The sequence below is a fragment of the Hesperophylax consimilis genome, chromosome 7 (assembly GCF_061612785.1).
Source record: "Hesperophylax consimilis isolate HC1 chromosome 7, BYU_Hcon_1.0, whole genome shotgun sequence".
Classification (NCBI taxonomy): domain Eukaryota; kingdom Metazoa; phylum Arthropoda; class Insecta; order Trichoptera; family Limnephilidae; genus Hesperophylax; species Hesperophylax consimilis.
The window spans coordinates 30,792,689-30,812,772 of NC_142842.1; the positions used below are offsets into that span (position 1 = coordinate 30,792,689).

The following is a 20,084-nucleotide window of genomic DNA, read 5'->3' on the forward strand; positions in this document are numbered from 1 at the left end:
CAAGCTAATCATTTTATGTTCAATGGATTGTACAAGAAATAAAATATTTTCATGTTTTTTTGTATTATGAGTAAAAAATTATTTATAAATGCAATTAGTTTTTTTTTCTTTCATCTCTTCAACATCACATAGCAGTTTGAGGAATTAAAAAAGTTTATGTATATATACATTTAAATATTTATTTTTCAACGAAAATAGATTTTAAAAATACAATATTACAATACTTATAAGAAATAACACCTTTCCTAGAATCAAATTCGACTCCTTCGTAAGTCGTTCCAAATAATAACAAAAAAAATAACCGCTGTGAGAAAAATTCGGTTGAAACAATTCATCGAACTACCGCATAAAACAAAAAAGGTGAGAAATACTTCTTAAAAAACTTCTAATTTTGGACGTGAAAAGTTGGCATTTTTATTTATTTGCATAAAGTTGTGTTGAATAGATAAAATATTTTAACAAATTACTAATTTTGTATTCTGGAATGCTTATTTATGACATTTCTAAAGCTTTAATACAAACTTTAATACAATGTTACAAATAATAATGCAGATTTCAAATCGTGTACATAATTGGGTACTATAAACAGGTTACAAGTACTTCTTAATAAAATCGAGTTTACATTATTTTAATCTTTTTTTTTTTCTTGTAACAATACGGTGTGAGAAAGGGTTTTAGTAAGTATGTAAAAAAATAAGAACATTTTATTAAAGAAAATTTCTCTCCCAAAAATCCAAGAGAAACAGATCAATAATTATTAGTTATCAATAAATTGAGTAATTCATTTCAGTCCCGAGTTTATGATTTATTTATTTTAATGTGCAATCATTTTTAATAAGAATTTATCTGTAAATCAATAAGAACTTCTTATGCTGTGTATAAAAAGGAGAAAAAATATGCGAGCCGAACCACAAATTATAGGAAAGGAATGAAGCAACCGCAAACTTGCAACACAACTTGCGGGTGCTTCGTTCCTTTCCCATAATTCATGGTTCGGCTCGCACATTTTTTCTCCTGTTTATACGCAGCCTTAAAATACGTCTCGCGTTTAATGAACTTGGATATTGTGATACAGTATACAGTAATACGCACCTCAAACTAAATTTTGCATTAAGCAAAAAGGTTTATTTTATCTCTTAGTAGATAACTGAGAAATAAAATAAGAATATACAGTAGAATCATTTTAAAGAGATTCTTGTGTAGTGGTGTACTGTATCTATCGTAGGAATGCAGCGGATAAGAGGGGACTGCAGGCGGGTGTTCCAAACATTTCAAACCAATCTGAACCACTTTCGATGTGCACAAATACATTTAAACTTGCGCTCTTTAAAATGATTTGCCTGTACAGTTATTGAAGAAGCTGATTTAATAGAAGTACAGTAAGTTACGTTTTCAATAAGAATTAAAAACAAATTGGGATTCAGCTATAATGATTCTAATTAATATTACTCTCCTGAATTTTGGGGTTTATTTGAGGTCAGAATAATTCAACTGGGAAAAGTTAATACTAATATACAAGTTGGGGAAAAATAAATTTAAACAAAAACAACTAACCAATCATCTATCTTCTATTAATTGATAAAGAATAATTTCATAACTACAGTAAAACTCTCTTATAAGGTTTTACATGGGATCGGAAAATACTTTTTATGTGGGAACCTTATAAGAGGGTTTCACTGTATTTGCAAATGTTTGAATTTGTATTAAAATATGTGTCCCATGTTTAAAATGAAAATATTAGGTTTTTCAGTGACAGAATTCATTTATGGTGAAACTAAAACAGATAATGATGAAGGCTTTATCAGGTATAGCAGTGAGAGTTGAGGCGAACACAGTACTCGCACAGATGAATTGTTTGCGTACAGCATGTTTCAAACTTCATATTCAACTTCAGGAAAGAAAATTCTTATAAAAAAACACATTTTAAATTTAAGGTATGCATTTGTCGCCCTTTTTTCGCTGAAAATAATAACTGGGCATAAGCAACTCTTTCTCAGTGATGTTTCACAAATCACTGAAATAACTGTAAAAGAGTGTACATATACACCAATCCTAAGTGTGTTGTTTGGGTCAACTCTAATTTTGCAACCTATTATAAAATATTATCATAATTGATAAAGAAATGTAGGATTGCTCTAAACCTGGTTAGTGAGTTTTAAAACCTCAGGTTAATATTTAAAGTTGTCTCAGTCCATATTTCTCTAGTTCTTTTCAAACAAAAGTTGAACAATAAAAAAGGATAGTATTTTATAAAAATATAACAATAAACCATTTTTTTTAAATAATCTTTAAATTAATTTAATTCCTTATTCCTACCGGGAGATTTTTTTTATAAACTTTGACATACCTATTATTATTATATATTTGAAATTGTGAAATATTTATCTTAAAAAATATTTGTATAAATATGTCAAAATTAAGATTATTTTGTGTAATAAAGCCGACAGTTTAAAATTCCTATGATATTTTAATAAAAATTAGGCATTTGAGATCTACTTGAATTTTGATAAGAATTTTAGAAATAAATAAGAGAGGAATTTACAATATCGCCAACGCGCAAATAAAAATAGTGATTTTTCACACTGGCAAATATTGAATTTAGAATGGCAAAGCGGTGAATGTTGCCATGCCATAAAAAACAATAATATAACCAAAGATATGAGGAGTGAAAAGTATATTTTACAAAAAAAAAATGTATGAAATTACCAAAACCCTTTAAAAAAAAAACTAATCCATCTCCCACTGTAATGGAAGTACAGCTGCATTGTTGTGCAAATGTTGTTGTGTTACTGTTATGGCTTTATAATTAATTTCACAATTTTCCCGAAATTGCTAAAGTGCCCATTCGCTTCTCATATCATCAAGTAGCTTAAAAATTCTTATTACTGTGTTTGAAATCGGGCACGAATCTATCCAAGATTTTCTATTTGCCAAGTATGTACCTTTAAACTTCTCATCATATCTGTGCTTGAAATTGTACAAGTATCTTTTCACTTTTCATATCCGTGGTTTAAAAATGTACAAGTTTTTTTACACTTCTCTAATCTATTTGTGTTTGAAATTGGACAAGTACCTACATATCCAAGATTTAAAATTGAACAAGTATCTTTTCACTTCTCGTATAATGTAATTGTGTTTGAAATCCGAACAGTACATAATATCTCAAAACTTTTCGTATCCGTAGATGAAATTGGGAACGTATCTACAATATCCATGATTTAAAATTGTACAAGTACCTTTACACTTCTCATTAATATGTGTTTGAAATTGGAACGGTACATATCTTTACACTTCTCATTAATATGTGTTTGAAATTGGAACGGTACATATCTTTACACTTCTCATTAATATGTGTTTGAAATTGGAACGGTACATATCTTTACACTTCTCATTAATATGTGTTTGAAATTGGAACGGTACATATCTTTACACTTCTCATTAATATGTGTTTGAAATTGGAACGGTACATATCTTTACACTTCTCATATCTGTGGTTGAAATTGGGCAAGTACCTATCCTTAGTGTTACAGCAGGTGGGTGATACCCCTTTTCTCGCAGTACCTCTTCCGGGACTCCTGAATCAGCTGTGCCTTGCGCTCCTGGAAGCTCAGCATCCGGCCCTGTGCCGTCTTGGGGAAGCAGGAAGCGGCGGTAGACACGGGGGCCGGACCTGCGGAGGGGGCGGAGGTGGCGGGGGCACTAGAGGATGGAGAGGAAGGCTCCTCGGGGGTGTAAGGGATGGTGCCTTCCAGGATGTTGGAGAGGGTGACGTCTACGCTCCTTGTCCTGCCTGTAATCAATGTTTTGATATTTAGTTCATTAATTTAATTTGCATAATAAAATGTACCATTGTAATACACACATATCTTCTTGTGAAAATTGTATCAGGAGATAAGTGCAAGATCACCTGAATGTTGATATTCGTTGCCTACAACTAGAAGCACGGATTCCTTAAAACTTTCAGTCAACAATTCATTTCAATTCTCAATTTCTAAACAGGAAAAAAATGTTAATTTATAACTAACCTAGATCCTTGATAATGACGGACAATGGCACGCTGGGCAGGACCTCCTTGACCTGGGCCGCCATGCGCCTCAGGTCGGGCCGGCCTTGACCCGAGGGGCCGGACTGGCCGGGCCCACTACGGGCCGGAGCTGGCCCGGCCTCTCGAGAAGCCACCAGCGAGCGCACCTCCGCACAGCTATACTGGGTGGCCTCCACCTGAATAATGAAAAGATTTTTTTTTACATTAATCCAAAATTATTTTCATCAGGGCCTACGTCATTTTTAGGGATGCTGCGTGGAAGATCTTTTTTAGGAGAAAGAAGGAGAGGAAGTTCTGGGAAGGAAAAAGGGATGAGGGGTGGGTAGGAATCTAGGGATCAGTGTGTCCAGGAGTGACGTATAAATATATCCCTCCCGCTGCGGCGCGATGCGATGGTTCGAGAAACAAGTTGAAGACATCAAAAGGGTCCACGCCCAAACCAGCCTCTTCCGATCTGGCACGCCATATATGTGGTGGGCAGGCGTACCCTGAACACACCTCCCCCAATGAACCCGGGCACCCCGGTTAAATCAAACGTTGTGAACCACATGGGGCGACCTGTGATAGAGGTGTTGGTTATCCAATAAATGGTTCCCAGGACGGCGGTACCCAAATCCGCATCCCCAATTTTTAACTCAAACCCAACAAAAAATTTCCACCCGATGCAATCACATGTGAAAGTGGTGATAATTGAACTAGCAAACTCCTAATACAGAAATCACCATCTGTAACCTTTCTCATAATTCTTAATTGATGATTTTTTCAAGTTCAAAAAATATTTTCAAGGAATTCAGTGATTTTATAAGTGATTGATAGGAAGAAGGCTCAGAAACCTGGGAAAGTGGGAAGACACATTGTGAAACCAGGAGACATAGCCGCCAAAAACCCACTGACACCCACAGTGAATTTTATTAACCTTCGATGTGCCAGGATGCAAAACAAAACTTATGTTACCACGAGGGGTCACGCATGTTATCATATGGCTATGTAATACAAAATAAATAAATTTTCTTTTCAGCCACAGCAATTCCATCCATCTAGATATCACCATTTATCCCATATTTTTAGGTTTTTTTGGCACAATTTGGCACGCTACGGCAAGGGATCGCTCAAAACGTTTATGCAAACTTTGCATAGTATGCCAAAAATCGCTCGAATGGTTAAGCTAACGAATACATGCAGGGTAGTACGCTCGGAGATGTTGGTTGGCAACGGAAAGGATAAAGGAACTGGACTACTCGACCGTCCCAAATACCAATACTGCATAAGTAATTTTGGTTGTACTGTTTCTTTTTTGGCTGTAAACCATTATTTGTGTGCAACCAAACACTGTATATCCGTTGACAGACAGATTTTATCTAGTAAAAATATTGTAAAACACATTTCCCAAATGTAAAAACTGTCAGCTTTACTAATAGTCCAGTCAGTGGGGAGTTTTACCTTGCAAAAGGTTAGGTAGTAGCGATTTTGATATATGTTGTTAAGATTGGGACTCTAAGGAAAAAAAAAAGTTTTCGACCTTGGGAGGGTCGAGCTCGACCCGCCATCTTGGATTGAAGGTGCCAAAATTTGTTTTTTTCAAAATAATTGTGAAGTGGTCGTTTTTACAACCAAATTGTTCAAGGCAAACTTAAAGACAACTAAATTACCTACAATTTTTGTGGAAAAGTTTTTTTTTGTAAGTCTAATAGGTAACGAGTTAAAGTGGCGGAAATGTGAATATTTTTCTAAAAAATGATGAAATTCCCAACTTTGTAATTTTTTCGGGTTATTCATTACATAATTATAATAATTTTGTTAACTCATTTCCACACCACGATGAGGTAGAGAACATGGCGCATTTTTTATTGTTGTATCGCCAGTAGGTCTACTCCACAGATATACCAGCGATGGTAGATTTCGAAATTATGTTACATTACTATGAATTATGTTACTATAAATTATGTTACTTAATAACAGTCTTCGTCATCAATGTCATCATCTAACGCATTGCCTGTGATACTGAGATTCTGGGCTTCCATTGACAAAATCTCTTCTTCTTCGTCCTCGACATCGATGTGAACCTCTGGCGAATTTCGGCATGTTTGACCATTACAGCACCCACATACAATAGAACACTTCAATCCAGCTTTCCTGCAGCTACATGCAACGCCGCATCCTTTTTTACAATTGCATGAAATAAATTTGAATTAAGTCTCGGGTGCTGGTTTCTTTGTCATTCTTACTGGAACAAGCCCGTTGGTGTCACGTTTCCAGCCCCAGTTTTCTGGATTTTTTTGGATTCCATACCATTTTTGGACTTGATGGTACGTTCTAAATGCATGTTACCGTGCAGCGTCGTTCGTTGGTGGCAAAGAGGCAAGATTGAATTTGCTTTTTGTTGTCGACTTTGCGAAACGTTTGTAGCGGACTTCTTCCAAGGTTTCCTTATCCATGTCAACCCCGTACAAAGCAACAAGAAAGCGTTTTCCTGCAACTGCTATGTCTTCTGGTGTTGCATCATGTTGTTTGAAGATTCCTATCATGGCATTGAGTCTTGTGTCGTTTTGCACAAGCGAACAAAATTTTGTTTTTCCTTGGTTGAAGAAGGACGATGTTGTATCATAGCCGCTAAAGGCATGGAGAAACAGAATATTCTCATCCGCCTCTTTGTATTTCACACTATTCGCGGAATACAGTCTTTCAAAAGTTTTGCCTCTCCCGGGTTTGCGAAGATATATACTTCTTTTGGGTGGTGCTAATGCTGTCAGCAGAACTAGGAGATCAACGTCTTCGCCAATAATGAAAACAGCGTCATATGATGAACACAAGAAAATTGCAGTATTGACAATCAACTCATCAGCATCTTCTTCAGCCTGCTTAACTGTAAAATCATCCTGTATAAATTGCTTTGTAGGCATCGAAATCAGACGGACTATGTTATTTTCATTGGCTAAAAATCGTTCTTGTGAAACTTGAACTGGCATTGTTTCGTTGAAAAGAACATCTGCAGACATGTGCTTCTTCAATCGGCTAAGTCTTTCTGCGGTTATCGTATTTTTTTCACCATCATCAAGCGCATATCCATCGAAAACAATGACTGCATGTGATCCATAGTGATTTCTTACATAGTGAACGTACTTCTCGCAAATTGACCCAAAATAATCATTCCGATTCCATACAACTTTATGTAAAAGATATCCTCCATCCACAACATTAATTTTGCTACCTTCAAGTTGCACGCCTTCTGGAAGTTGTTCGAAAACACCATAACATGATGATTTCGTACCTTTGCGCATTCCTTCTTCAGTGAAAAGCGACAAAGGAAATGGGGCGAGTTCGAATTTAAGGAAATCCTTCAATTCTTCGTCGGATTTCTTCACAATACACATTCTCTGGAACAACATTAGCGGGTTGATGGAAATAGTTGTTTCGCCAACCTTGATGCTGCTGTTGACTGCTACTAATGGAATAACTTTGTCCTTACGTTTAAATTTTATATATTCAAAAATTTCAGACGTGGTAACCATGTTCGATATCCTCTCGGTACCTATTTCTCTGGATAAATGTCAATAAATCTTTTCATCCCCGACAATTCCAGTACTGATAGAAAGAAGTGAATTGATTTCGGGGAAGGGACAATGCTGAGAAAACCAATCCAACAGCTTTTTCAAGTCTTGATCGTATCGAGTGATACGGGGAGTGACCGAGCATCCAGGCAACGTCCTGTAACCAGGACTCAATTAGTGTTGCCAAGTCAGCTGTAGACTAGGATCCCACTATAACAAATCAACGTCATCGAGCACACGGATGATGCTATATAAGTATATTGTAACGTAGAAATACGTTAAAATGATATTGTGTAATATGTTCGTACAAAATTCATCAAGAAAACTGGAGTTTTACAATTTTTTGTCAAAATTTTCTTCTTTCAACCGCTGTAACTCGTTACCTATTAGACTTACAAAAAAAAACTTTCAACAAAAAATGTAGGTAATTTAGTTGTCTTTAAGTTTGCCTTTAACAAATTGGTTGTAAAATCAACCACTTCATAATTATTTTGAAAAAACCAAATTTTGGCACCTTCAATCCAAGATGGCGGATCGAGCTCGACCCCCCCAAGGTCGAAAACTTTTTTTTTTCTTTAGAGTCCCAATCTTAACAACATATGTGAAAATCGCTACTACCTAACCTTTTGCAAGGTGGAGCCCTTTTTTATCCCCCACTGACTGGACTATAAGAAACGTGTATTAAATTTGGCACAACTAATAAATAAAATTTAAAACTCTTTTATTAGTAAGGCAGTATTATTAGTATGTGCAGGATACATAGTGTTTTGATTTGGGAAATGTGTTTTACAGTGGTAATTTTTTTCTTAAGAGCGTGAAAAGCAGTTGACTGGTTAAAAATTAGTTTATTTTAGTATTGTCGACTATGTGTAAGCTTATAAAAATGCACTACAAAATAGTTTATAATTTTTAAAAGTAGATTGGTTATTGAATGGCAATCACAATCACGTTTAGGCGATTCCTGAACATTTCACCCAATGACTTATGCACAATGCTTCACCATTGTTTATGTCTTTCTCGGGCGTCTCCGACTTCTTCCACCATATACTACTTTATACCACAATGTTGAAAAACTACATTACATCGACTCTGTATTTCATTTCGGTGCAGAGATATCGCATTAAGTATTCCTCGGGCATACCTGATTTCTTCTACCATTCAAACCACTTTCTAAACACTCATGTCACTAATAAGAACAAACTTTGACTACTTTTCTACGTTTGCAAGCGCAAACATATGCATGCTGAATTTTATTATATATATATATATAAACCTTCCGGAAGAAATTCTCTAAATGAAAAACCTTTCAAAATCCTATGCGTGTTTTGAAGCGTGGGGAGTGTGGCGAACCCATCGCTCAGGGAGTGGAAACACAACCTGCAATAGGCATCCCAAGCTAAGGTGTTAGCTACCGTGCTTAGGGCTGAATGGCACTGGGAAACAGTGTCATGAACCCAGGGACCCTCACGGGACCTGCAAACTAACTCCTGTAAGGACCCCCACCTCCAACCGGGCCCCTCGATGAACCGGGAAAGAAGAGAGGATGTAAAGGAGTACTGTCCAACAGCCACCACGGAGAAAGATGCGGTGAACTCCCTCGGATGACGTGGGGAAAATCCGCATCAATAAAAGTCAGTGGGGTTGCGAGGAGAAAATACAACAAGGATTAAAGGTCCCAGGGTTCCAACCAAGGACCTCTTGCACAGGGAACCGGTAAGGTAAAGCCGGGAACCTCTGGAGGCAGCTGTCGACTACAGAGAGGATACCGGGAGCAACCAGGGACTTTAAAAGTCAATGGGGACATCCAGGGACCTTGAAAGACAGTCGTGCGGGGACTCAAAAATCAGGATCAGACCGGAAGCAAACGGGGACCGTACAAGGTACTGGAAGAAGTACTGTGGGGAGGTGAACCATCCCGCAGGCAGCAAGGATTCAAAAAATTCCTGCTAAAGACCCAGGGGCAGCCAAAGGCCCATTCCGGAAAGCAGATGAAAGCTTCACCAATAAGTGGGAGGAGGAGCTGGAGGAACTGCTGGGAAAACACTTTCCCTGTTACAAAAAGTTAGAAGCAGGTGACACTGGTCCACCACCAGCCCGAGTTACACTGGAAGGTAAGGAGTGGGACAGTGGCGCCTTCGAATACATCCCCATATCATGGAGGAAAACGTGGGTAGTGTTCATACCTAAACCTGGGAGAACCGACAACGACCAACCAGGCGCATTCCGTCCAATTAGTCTCACCTCCTTCCTTCTGAAGACAATGGATAGGCACATAAGGGACGGGGCACTGAGAGTACAACCCCTCCACAAGCACTGCACAGGTTGGCATACAAACTGGAGCAGGCGACTGGGGAACTTGTGTTTGTACTCTTTCTGGATATAGAGGGAGCATTTAATTGCACCACTATTAAATCCATTGATGAAGCGGCAGAAAGACATGGACTCGACAAAACCTGAAGAACATGCTCACAGGCCGGATACTTGCGGTGACAAGGGGTGAGGTGATCATGAGAGTACTGGTGACACGGGGGTGTCCACAGGGAGGTGTCTTGTCAACCTTCCTGTGGAGCCTAGTGGTGAACAACCTCATCCAAAAACAGGGGCCCCTATACACAAGGGTATGCGGATGAGACTGCGACCATAGAAGGTGTTGGGATGCAGACACAACCAGAGGCCCCATACAATCAACACTGGCAACAGTGGAAGAATGGTGTGAAGAAACAGGGCTGTCGGTCAATCCAGACAAGACAGAACTAGTAATCTTCACACGCAAAAGAAAACTAGAGGGATGGAACAATCCAACCTTCTATGGAAAGGAGTTAGAACCCTCGAACACAGTTAAGTACCCCAGAGTCATCATAGATGCCAAACTGAGCTGGAAAAACCAGGTGGAATCTGTGGGCAGAAAGGCATGTTCGCTAATGTGGGCAACTAGGCGGATCTGCGGTAGAACGTGGGGGGGACTCAATCCTAAAATGATGCAATGGCTATACACAGCCGTTGTAAAACAAAGGATCATGCATGCAGCCCTAGTCTGGTGTAGGAGAACAACACTGAAAACAGTGATGGTCACACTCAATCACATACAGGGACTCACATGCAGAGGAATCATGGGAGCTATGCGAACCACTCCAATACTAGCCATGGGAGTACTCCTGAACCTACCTAGAAATAGAGGGGGTGGCGATGGCGGCGGCCTACAGGCTACAATGCAAAGGTCAATGGAGAGGTGAGCTGCCCAAAAACAGTCATACAGAGATTGGAACAAGACTGAGGGCAATTAGCCCGACAGCTGGAATGAAGCAGAGCAAGAACAAGCCGAATACTTCTTCAGACGGCAGTTTGGGGTGATCTACCCCACAAGGGAGGAATGGGACACGGTTCCAGGTCCTACCTCTAAACAGGAACTTATCTGGTTCACAGATAGGTCCCAAGATGGAGGAAAGAACGGGGGCCGGAGTCTGTCTGCAGGGATCCAAGAGGGAACTCAGTATACCTCTAGGAACACACTGTACTGTGTTCAAAGCTGATATGGAAGCCATCTTGTCCTGCGCACAGGAGAATATACGAATCGGGTACAGGAATAAGAACATAAGGATATGTTCTGATAGCCAGGCGGCCCTAATGGCACTGGGAAGTAACCGATGCGACTCCAGACTGGTGATGGAATGCAGGACTGTTCTTACAGAACTCGTTACCATCAATACAATAACCCTAATCTGGGTACCAGGACATAAAGGTATTGAGGGCAACGAGCGGGCTGACAAACTAGCAAGGAAAGGGGCGAAAGCACCACTTGTAGGATTCGAGCCGGCCGCAGGAGTAGCAGCTTGCCACACAAAATTACATGTCAGCGCCCTTGAGGTGTTTTTGCACAAAAACGGCTCTATACAAGTCATCCAAGTATTATTATTATTATTGATAGGTGGGTCAAATCCCAGCACTGCAGAGAATGGGAGAGGGCAGCTGGAATGAGACAATCCAAAGTACTCATAAAAGGACCAGACCCTAGACGAACCAAGAAACTACTCGATATGGAGAGATATGTATATGTATGTGTGTACGTATGTATTTATATGTGTATATGCATGTGTATGTATATATATATGTATGTATGTGTTTATACGTGTATATATATATATATATACATTTTCTCTTATTATTTCCTTGTTTTTAACATTTCTTTGTTTTTGACCTTTCTTTGTTTTCTTTGTTTGTTTATTGCTTTTTAACCTTCTTTATCTTTATTGCATGATGTGAACATTGGTTATTGGGTTGTAACCTAATTCTTTTACTTATTTTTTCTCTCTCTCTATGCATGTTATGTTATAAACCTGTTAATGTTCCTAATAAAATAAAATAAATAAAATAGAAACTCGCTGAGGGAACTGGTAGGACTACTAACGGGACACTGCCATCTCAGGAGACACATGCAGATATTGGGAGTGGAAAACACCAATAGATGCAGGAAATATGAAGAGGATGAAGAGACTCCAATTCACCTATGGTGCCAATGTCCTGCCCTGGTGGGAACTAGGTAAGATACCTGGGGAGACATACAGTAGAACCAGAAGACATAGCCACATACTCAATAACAACCCTGGTGAACTTTATAAAAGGGACTGGGTGACTGTTCAAGGAATGAGGTAAAATGGGAGATAGCACAATGGGCCTATGGCCTAAGTGCTCACGGGAACTACGTGTAAACCGTCACCGCCCTTAAAAAAATATATATATGCGAAGTTTAGAATAACTATGCGCACAAACAGACAGACGCGGATAGCGACTTCGTTTTATACAATTTAGAGATTTGTATTTGATACAACTGTACTGTCAAGGGAATATGAAAAACATGGGATCTATAGCTTGAGTTCAGATTCTACGAAGACCGTCTCCTTATCAATAATTGTATAATAAATAAACAGAGCAAACAAACCTTCAAGTAATCGGCTATAACCTTCTGGACCCTATTGGCAAACTCCTCGGTGGTCTCCTTGTCAATCCTCTCCACGGTGGGCAGCAAGTGCACGGTGAAGACGGTGTAAGGACTCCAGAGGAACCAGAACAGGTCGGTCCATGCAAAGCCATCACTGGACCAGTGGCTTAGGGAGGCGGTGGTGACGTTGCCAAACCATCTTCGTACGTCTGACAAGAAACGAAATCATAATTTTTAAAATAAACTTTTCTATAAAAAGCAAAAGAGTTTTCTTAGGTAAATAATGACCAATTTTGTAACAATTTTGATATATATAGTAATCTCTGAAAAAGTCACAACTCATTCGCAGTGACCTAAGAAACAATCATAACTCGGTTATAGTGACCTCAGAAATAGTCCCAACTTCGATGAAATGACCTCAGAATTATTCAAAATGAAATTATAATGCCCTCAGAAATTCTCACAACTTTATTATAATGAATGACCTCAGAAATATTTACAACCGGAAAAAAGACACCCTTCGGAAAATGACCTTGAAGAAAGACACCATTCAGAAAATGACCTAAAAAGAAAGACACCATTCGGATAGTCACCTGAAAAAAATAGCCACAGCTCAGGTTAGTGACCACGAAAATGGTCACCAATGAAACAAGAGAAAAAACAAATTGATAATTGATGTAAATAATTGTTGAATTACCAATGGCTACCGGTTGCACCTTGTCATATAGCATGAAGGGCCACTCGCTGAATTTGAGGAGCCCTTTGCCGCTGGTGGGGCAGCCCTCTGGCTGGGCAGCCATTGGGATATTGGGGATGTCTGCAAACTTTTTTCTGAAAATAAAAAATGAAGTAGTAATTAAGTGGTAGGTGTTGATTGTTAAATTTGAAAGACTAGTATAAAAAAATGAAAAATCAATTAACCCTTCAGGCCTCGGAAGGACATTACTAGCCACAAACATCATATTCCATTATAGCCTCTAAAGGACAGATCTGACCGGGGCGTCAATACATTATGAAAATATTTTTTTCTTTTTTTCTATAATTTATTAATATGTGATATGTTCACCATTGGAAAGATAAATAATTATTCTTTACAGTTTGTATGAAATATTTTTACAATATTACATGGATAAAATTTTTTTAAATTGTCAAAGTGCATGGTTACGAATTTCGGCATTTTTTCATTAACAGTGGAAATTTAAAAAATTATTTATATTTTTTTATTGTATAAATGGTATAAAAAGTGAAGTGACAGTTTTTTTTACTTATTACCTACACAAAAGGAATATTTTCTATAAATATCGAATTCTTTCTAAATTATGGACATTCCGAGTCAAAATGTCCTTTTAAGTTTTTTGTGAACATTCTCATGTTTGATATTAAAAAAATATTTTTTAGAAAGATCCATGTTTTTTTCATATTTATATTTCAAAGAAAATTTAATCTAGTTTCTAAAAGAGTATTTCTTTAACGACAACTTCAAAAATAAGTAATACGTTGCACATTTTATATACCTCGGGAGTATTCCGAAATTTCAAGAAAATTCACAACGTCGTTGGGACTGAACTTTGGTAAAAATATTTAAAAACCTGAAGGGTTAAAAGAATTATTTATTGTGTGCAGCGCAGATGATACTATTTTTATGTACTTGGATAATTTATGTAATAAAAATAATATCCGGATGATTTGTATAGCGCCGTTTTTGTTAAAAATCACCTCAGGAGTGCTACAACAATGCAACAAATAGTGTAATAATCACTGAGAAGATACATAATACACAATAGAAATGCCTTCCATATTTAGATTTGAAGGGAAACCAAAGTTATGTTTTTTTATTTTATTTGGTTTTACGCCCAGCTGGGCTTTTACATGGATTTTAAGAACAGAATGGACCTAGTGAGATAGCAAAATTTATTCAAAAAAAATTAAAGCGTGATATAACAGTAAACTGATAAACTGAATGTGAAACTACAGAATCAGAAAAGAAACCGTTATGCACAGTGGGCACCGATTATCGCTAGTGGAACACGTTTCGACAAAATATTAGTATGCAATAGCGGCTCTAATTGTATAGCTCTATGGATGAAACACAATTCTGTATTTGAAATTTAAAACATGATTGGCCAGACTTTCGGATCCCGAAACACGCTCACATAGCATTACTTGTGTTCTTCTTTGTTCCATGGTAATTATGCTATGAGATTAGAAGAAAAATTGCATTTAATAACTGCGATATGTCAAAAAATATAGGTACTTACATATATATATTGCGGACTAAAATATACAGGATTTTTTTTAAACTTTTTTCCAACTTATTCGGCAAGTAATAGGTTAGAAAACTTTTGGAGCTGGGTTTACGCTTTGACGCATTTTAAACGACATTAAACAGCTGAAATTAACCTCTAGCAACCGATTTTTTCAAATTTGACCTAAAAAATTCCAACTTCGGACTCGATTTATTCTAAAACGAAAGGTCAAGTAAAAAAAAAATAATGCTGCAAATATTCACCAGTTTTCCACTTGTACTATGAGTTTCCGGAAACCCTATATAAATAAGATTTACTTTTATCAGGTTTAAAATCCTTGTTTAGAGCAGATTATTTCAGAAAGTACACGGGTCGCCATGCTGAGTAAATTGAAATATATTCCAGAACTTATTTGTTTTTTAATCATTGTTCAATACTAAACAACTTAAACATAAAAATAAATTTAGATTCATTGCAAAAATGACATTAATTCAGTAAATTACTTGATGAATTCTTTTATCTGATTTCTAGTGTAGAATGGTGACATTCCTTCCAGACAATGGTGGCAAGTAATTGAATTTATATTATACTTGGTAGCGGTGTTTTGCGCTTACTGTCAATGAATATTCCAAACTAAAAACGTCTATATTGTAGAAGTGTGCCTATTATTTAGATAATAATTTTCAATGTTATATTTGGATTTGAGAAATTTACTAAATTTTACCCGTCTCTTGGGGGTTAATTATAAATAGAGATGAAAGGTACTCACTTGACAGCCTCACGGAACTGTTCATTGGAAGATGGAGATCCCATATGCCTGATTCCCAGGGCCCAGGCCAGCGGTGGGGGCAGATCCCATTTACTTGGCTGCAAAAATACCATAATAAGTATATTACTTCTTATTGTGATTCATTTTCGGGTTATTCTCCTTCTTTAGCCAACGTTTCAGACAGAGTTACAGTGTCCATCATCAGGGCAGATGTGTACATTGTGTTTATGTATATAGAGGTGTACGCCCGTCAATCTTCTCAGGCCCGGGTCTTTCAGAATAATAATTTGATTAATTAATGTGGTTTTCAGCGTTTAGAAAATTAAAAAAAAACCTTCATATTAAATATGGATGACGATAGTAGAGAAGACGGGGATAAGCTAAATAGTTCTTGGTATCCGGTACTTGATGGTTACACTAAAACTAAATGCCAAAAACCACTTTAATTCAACCAAATATTATCCTGAAATACCAGTCCTAAGACGATTAATGTGCAGGCAGATATCTGACGTTTTGTACCGTTGCATGCCAGCGTATCCGTAGCGAATATGCTAGTAACTCACCGCATTTGTATCGATTTTATGGTATCTTGAACCTTAAAAAATACTCCTAGCATACTAAAATATATTTTATTGCTTGGCAAGAAAACAATGTATCTTAATATTAATCTAGCTTATCGTTTCTTCTTTTGCAAATATATTTACTTTATCCATGAAAAAGCGCGTTGCAAATTCCGTGTCAAATGTCATACATAATTCTGATTTTTAAAAATCGTAGACTCCCTTTTTTACATGGTGGATACAACCATGTAAATAAAAATACTAAAATAATGGTGGATAGGTTTCCTTGTATAAAAATAAATTCAGGATATCAAAAAATAAAATTTATTATTGTTTATTGTATCAAAATTTTATGTTAAAAAAATACTTTAAACATTGTAACAAAGATTATTCACTTTCTGCACTTCCCACCCCGCACGCGATTCCCGCCCTGCTTTTCGCATAATTCTCTGCGCACAGTACAAACTGAGACGTTCGTACTGTACTAGTCAGTCAGAACGTGTAAGGAATGTAGAACCGTGTTATTTTGAATCCGTGTAAAAGGAGGGCGCAGTATACCGTATTTATTTACAGGAAAGCCTCGCATGACTTATTTTTATTGTGAACAACAAGATGGTACAATTTACAAAGACATAATTTTGGAAAAAAAAAAAGTTATTATGAAAATAGTGTCAGCCTGCGCACGGTGGGCCGCTGGGCATTTTACTCTTGGTACTCTAAGGTAGTAATAGGACGCGGGAGCTTGGCATGCCAAGGTTTAATGAATAAAATATTAAAATATACTCACACTTATGCACAATGTAGAAACATGTAAAGCTAATGGATCAAATATTGAAACGGAATTTGACACCATTAATCTGGCCTTTTCATCGCGCTGTCCTTCATTCCTAACACAAAGTCCTGTAAAATGAATACATTTAAACATTATTCAATAAGAAAATTTGTGCACAACAGTTGACATTAAATTCATCTTAAATTACTGATTTTTACTTATCAAAAACTGAAGTATGAACACAGTGAAGGGTCTGCAGAATGCTTTATGACAATGGGTGAATATTTAGTTCAGATATCCCCATCAACAGCTGTAGAGCTATTTTTTTGGTTAATACCCTAAGTAAATCAATGATGCCATTCACATGACGCCTGCACAATGCGCTGAGCCACAACAATAAGAAAATTAATAAATGCTTGAACATTGATGGGAAGGCCTGTACACTTTATTTTGCCCTTTTGCTACTTGGGAGCGGCTTAGCGCATTGTGCGGGCTTTGTGTGAATGGAACTAATTAGGAAACTTGGAACATGCTGTCTATCAGTGCCCTCACTGTTTTTGCGCTAAAATTGTCAAATTAAGCCAAATCTCGACGGTATGAGAAGTAATTATGAACTTACCTTGGGGCAAACGTATTATGCTTCATTTTAGTTGAAATAATAAAGGAAAAACATGGAAAAAAAGAAACAGAAAATAGTTTGAGATCGACATTTATTAACAAATAATAAGCGGCCATGTTGATTTCGCTATATGCACAGCGACTAGTCGACAGGGGGCGTGGCCAACATATCCGAGCATACCCGAGGTGTTCCGAGTTGCAAAATCAGTGAAACGCGGTGGGCGGTGAAACGAAACGTCAGAAATGGCGTTGTAATAATATAATGTAAACAAACCTTTTTAAAACGTTTGTGTAACATGGTTTGTGATACAAAAGAAAGTGCCCCCTTTATAGCGCCTGCTCGCGTCAAGGCAAGAAAAACATCCCAGTTTTCAATTAGTTTAGCGGCTACGCTAGGTTTGTGTAACATGGTTTGTGATTCAAAAGAAAGTGTCCCCTTAATACCGCCTGCTCGCGTCAAGGCAAGAAAAACATCCCAGTTTTCAATTAGTTTAGCGGCTACGCTAGGTTTGTGTAACATGGTTTGTGATTCAAAAGAAAGTGTCCCCTTAATACCGCCTGCTCGCGTCAAGGCAAGAAAAACATCCCAGTTTTCAATTAGTTTAGCGGCTACGCTAGGTTTGTGTAACATGGTTTGTGATTCAAAAGAAAGTGTCCCCTTAATACCGCCTGCTCGCGTCAAGGCAAGAAAAACATCCCAGTTTTCAATTAGTTTAGCGGCTACGCTAGGTTTGTGTAACATGGTTTGTGATTCAAAAGAAAGTGTCCCCTTAATACCGCCTGCTCGCGTCAAGGCAAGAAAAACATCCCAGTTTTCAATTAGTTTAGCGGCTACGCTAGGTTTGTGTAACATGGTTTGTGATTCAAAAGAAAGTGTCCCCTTAATACCGCCTGCTCGCGTCAAGGCAAGAAAAACATCTCAGTTTTCAATTATTTTAGCGGCTACGCTAGGTTTGTGTAACATGGTTTGTGATTCAAAAGAAAGTGTCCCCTTAATACCGCCTGCTCGCGTCCAGGCAAGAAAAACATCCCAGTTTTCAATTAGTTTAGCGGCTACGCTAAGTTTGTGTAACGTGGTTTGTGATTCAAAAGAAGTGTCCCTTTTATACCTATACTTCACTTCGGGTATGCTCGGATATGTTGGCCACGCCCCCTGTCGATTAGTCGCTGTGCATATAGCGACTCCCATCAAGTTCCCGGCCAAAAGTACGATGTAAAATGGCCGCGAAGTGGGATATTTTGATAAATATGTCATATTTATTTTTAGTGTAAAAATGAAACGAAGTGAAATTTGTTCTAAGTGAAAGCTTTGCGCCTGAGAACAATACCACGGGCACAGTTTGAGATCATCAGGAATTAGTAATTATGTCGGGAAAGTGTTAAATTTTACTAGGCACACGTAGTCAGCATATACCGGAAACTTACCTAACGTAAAGCATGTGAAATTTGTAATAAATATTCTGATTGAAGATATTTCTGGAAGTACTGCAGACGTCAACCAAACAAGGATTCCGACTAATAACCTAATTATTACAAGAACTGTTCCAACTGGAAAGTACAGGATGACACCGAGCAGATTGTCATCAGGAAACCTGAAAAGATGTAAAAGGTCAATGAGGGCTAAATGTTGATAAATACATTGTAATGTTTAGATGTGGACAAATCTAAATACAGATTTCACCAAGAAGTAAACAAACACATGACATGTGGTATACACTTTGCAAAAACCGGGAAATCTACTATGTACACAAGAACAAAATTCAACTTTCTACATGCAGTTTTTTTGGTGACAACATTGAAAATCTCTAAAGGTGTTGGAATCACAGCATACAAACAAAAGTTATTATATAAATATTGATCAATTCATAACGCATGTATCGGATGAAATCAATAATGATGATAATAATTAATAATTGCAGATTGACATACTTTAAATAACCTTAATTATTTTCAGCGAATTTTCACAAATTAATATTCTTACCTTTCCTCATTCACTAAATCTTCTAACGTCGTCTGTGCCATGCTAAAGTTTACAAAATAACAGCAGTATTTTACAACAATTTATGGATGTATTTACTGTGACTCCTGACGTAAAATTTACTAAACATATTTACGTATGATAATATATCAAACTACACAGATTGCCAGCAGCATACGTCGCCAGCTAGCTAAATATGGTTAATTTATTTTTGTCGTAATAATTTTGTCTAAGCGGTCAGCAGGAGATTTTTTAATGAAAAATCAGAGAATTGAACAGCTTTTCCGGACAAAGACAGACAGTTGTCAGGAAAATGTGAAAATATACAAAACTACGCTGAAATGGTTTGGGTTGCACTAGAAAACTGTAGAAAACTAGTGAACTAGAGAAAACCTTCAAACCAGAAACAACATATCACAAAACCATAGATTTCTGTAATCATTGCAAGCAGCGATCTTCACGGCACGGAGTAGGCATGGAGTAGGCTTATTACAAAATGTTGAAATAAATATTTTGTATTAATATTATGGGGTAGATTTGTTAGTTCTAATTTTTCTCGCTGATAACTTTTTTCTTTTGTCGTTTTCAAGTGGCGTTTCGTGACTTGTTTCT

General features: G+C 37.3%; 1 protein-coding gene across 1 annotated transcript; it reads right to left on the bottom strand.

Annotated features, from left to right (window-relative positions):
• Nucleotides 1-173: 173 nt before the first annotated feature.
• On the bottom strand, nt 174-19,863 carry LOC149422625 (lipid droplet-regulating VLDL assembly factor AUP1-like). Its single transcript, XM_089633413.1, has 8 exons — nt 19,476-19,863; nt 18,920-19,086; nt 16,892-17,004; nt 15,545-15,642; nt 13,227-13,360; nt 12,530-12,738; nt 4,026-4,221; nt 174-3,790 (listed from the first exon to the last, which is right to left on the bottom strand). The coding sequence occupies exons 1-8, from the start codon at nt 19,514-19,516 to the stop codon at nt 3,525-3,527; spliced, it is 1,224 nt and encodes a 407-aa protein (XP_089489539.1). The 5' UTR covers nt 19,517-19,863; the 3' UTR covers nt 174-3,524.
• Between the last annotated feature and the right edge of the window lie 221 nt (nt 19,864-20,084).

Excerpts from the sequence above, each read along its gene's own strand:
- LOC149422625 (XM_089633413.1), bottom strand. The coding sequence starts at position 19,516 with ATGGCACAGACGACGTTAGAAGATTTAGTGAATGAGGAAAG. Across the intron at positions 19,087-19,475 it reads GATTTAGTGAATGAGGAAAG|GTTTCCTGATGACAATCTGC; the intron begins GTAAGAATATTA and ends ACATCTTTTCAG. Across the intron at positions 12,739-13,226 it reads GGTGCAACCGGTAGCCATTG|ACGTACGAAGATGGTTTGGC; the intron begins GTAATTCAACAA and ends GTTTCTTGTCAG.